General features: G+C 43.4%; 1 protein-coding gene across 1 annotated transcript in view; it reads left to right on the forward strand.

The window, feature by feature from the left end:
• Positions 1-346: 346 nt before the first annotated feature.
• The window catches only part of LOC118414753 (phthiocerol synthesis polyketide synthase type I PpsA-like), a 6010-nt gene continuing 4150 nt past the window's right edge, over positions 347-2206 (forward strand). Inside the window, exon 1 of the mRNA XM_035818970.1 lies at positions 347-842. Coding sequence (XP_035674863.1) covers positions 663-842 — 180 coding nt within the window. The 5' untranslated portion in view covers positions 347-662. The remainder of the gene's footprint in view (positions 843-2206) is intronic.

Below are 2206 nucleotides of genomic sequence, written 5' to 3' on the forward strand. Positions count from 1 at the left end.
CACATTGGCCGATGGATATGTTATTTTTCGAGATACTTACGTAACAGGTGATATTTAATGGGCAATACCGGTTCTTGAGGTATCCTAACTTAAACATTTTTGTTTTCTTCATGGACGTAACACTACTACTGGGCTTCAACATATGTGCGTGCTTTGTGGACGGGTAGTTGGGCATTGTTTGTTGAGTGGACGCGCCTTAATAAGCGCGCACTCTAGTAACCCCGTAAAACGCCTTAGGTGCTAAAAGTGCGTGCGAAATTTGCATATGTCAAGGACAGCTGAAAACACGCGGGTCAAGCGGAACTACAGCCAACTCACTCAGGCAGACAGTTGTAAAAGAGACGCGCATTTATACACAGACTGGCTAAACTTCAGCTTGCAAACTCTTTTCGTACAATCTAAAAACCGACTAATATTGTAATAACAAACAGTGAATCTCTCCAACGCTGGATTGCACTTCAAAGTGTAGACAAATACGGTAAAAGATTTAGATCGCACTCATTTTCTAAATCATAGACTTGTGAGTTGCGGATGAATACTGTGTTCTGCGGCCTTGAGGGAGTTCACCGTGTAAGACATCGGCACGCTACTAGAGGTTGCTGGCCTGGACCAGAAAGACCAGATCGTCTTAGTCATTTCTATGGCATTTCACCAAAGAAACGATGGCCGCTCAACCCTTTAAGGAGGCGGAAGCAGGCAAGACAGTGGTTCAAGATGCTATAGCCCTTCTGCACGAAAAACAGCCTAAGCCGAGCAGCGCGCCCAGCCACACGAAGAATCGTGCACAGGCGACGAACGCCACCAAGACCCAGAACCCCCCGGCAGCAAAGACGGAATTTGAGGTTGGTATTCTGTCATGTCTGGTATTGTTTGTAAATTCGTGTGGTTAAGATTTCTTTTTCTGGTCAAAAGTTAAAGCTAATTGGTAAAATCTACTGAATATACATTATACACACCTGAATACATGTATATGCACCAGTGACCTTGTGAATGCCTCCTTCAACATGGTCTCGGCATAGACATGGAGCAACGAAATTGTTGTGGAGTTGCCCTTTCAAAATAGAGGGGGGAGGGGGGCTTGTTGCTGGAAGAGACCCAGGAGTTCTTAGCTTGGGAAAAGATATGGGACTGGTGACACATGTTTTGAGGTACAAAAATGTCTATTGTGCCTTCATGCCAAAGAGAAATGTTTTGAGGACCTGATCCCTTTTAAAACCGGAGAGGGCAAAATGTCTGCTTGTTTAAGTGTTCTAAATAAATGTGTTACCTGGGGCGATATGACGACCACGACTCATGACGATCAGGCGAGGCAGATATTCTAATTGGCCACGCCCGCGGAAAAATGATTTTGCAGGTCACATAACAGCTAAGTCATTGAAGGTCGTAGGCATTTTCTGAACAATTCTTAGGCCCCCTTTCCACTTGACGGCGCTCTCGATACGCTCTCTCTGCGACATAGAATTTGACAGATCGCTCAATGAATTGTATAGAAAGGAAACGGATTTTACACATAAGCTGCCACCAGAAGAGCCCATTCTCGCAAGTGTAACTTTTTTTAATAATTCAATTTTTAATCGGTCCATTTTTGCATAAGGGAAATGGAGTGAAATCTGTTGCATTTGCCCGAGCAAATATGGGAATTTCTAGTCTGAAATCTGATCCCTCTGTCTGTGAACAGTTAATGCACTTGGCCATTGGCAATGGTAAATTGCCCAGTTTGTCACATACGATCGACGGGCCAACACATCCCTGGCACGGTCATAGTAAGGTCATGTGTGTAGAACAATAGCCGTAGATAAAGAATGTGTTAACCCTATTCAGACCGGGCTTTTTTGGTCATCCCTGGACCGGGGGGGGGCTTTTGAGGCCCTCCACTTCTAAGTCCTCTAACTCTCGAACGACGTGTCGTAAGGCCACCAAATTTTCAGGACATTATATCGACATAATATCTGACAAGTATTTGACGTTTGACGTTACGTTGACGTAAGATGACGTAATTATGACGTCATCAATTTGATTATATTGGCCGGACCCATGGAAAAAGGGTATTCTCAGAAAACTTCAAGTTATACTACAAAAATGTAAAAATAAGTGCAGATAACAGAATAATAATGTTTATTACGACTTGTATTGCCAATAGCAACATCGATGACGTCATAATGACGTCATAAAATGACGTTATGCACATCTAAGATACGAGATAGGC

Source organism: Branchiostoma floridae, chromosome 4 (genome assembly GCF_000003815.2).
Source record: "Branchiostoma floridae strain S238N-H82 chromosome 4, Bfl_VNyyK, whole genome shotgun sequence".
Classification (NCBI taxonomy): domain Eukaryota; kingdom Metazoa; phylum Chordata; class Leptocardii; order Amphioxiformes; family Branchiostomatidae; genus Branchiostoma; species Branchiostoma floridae.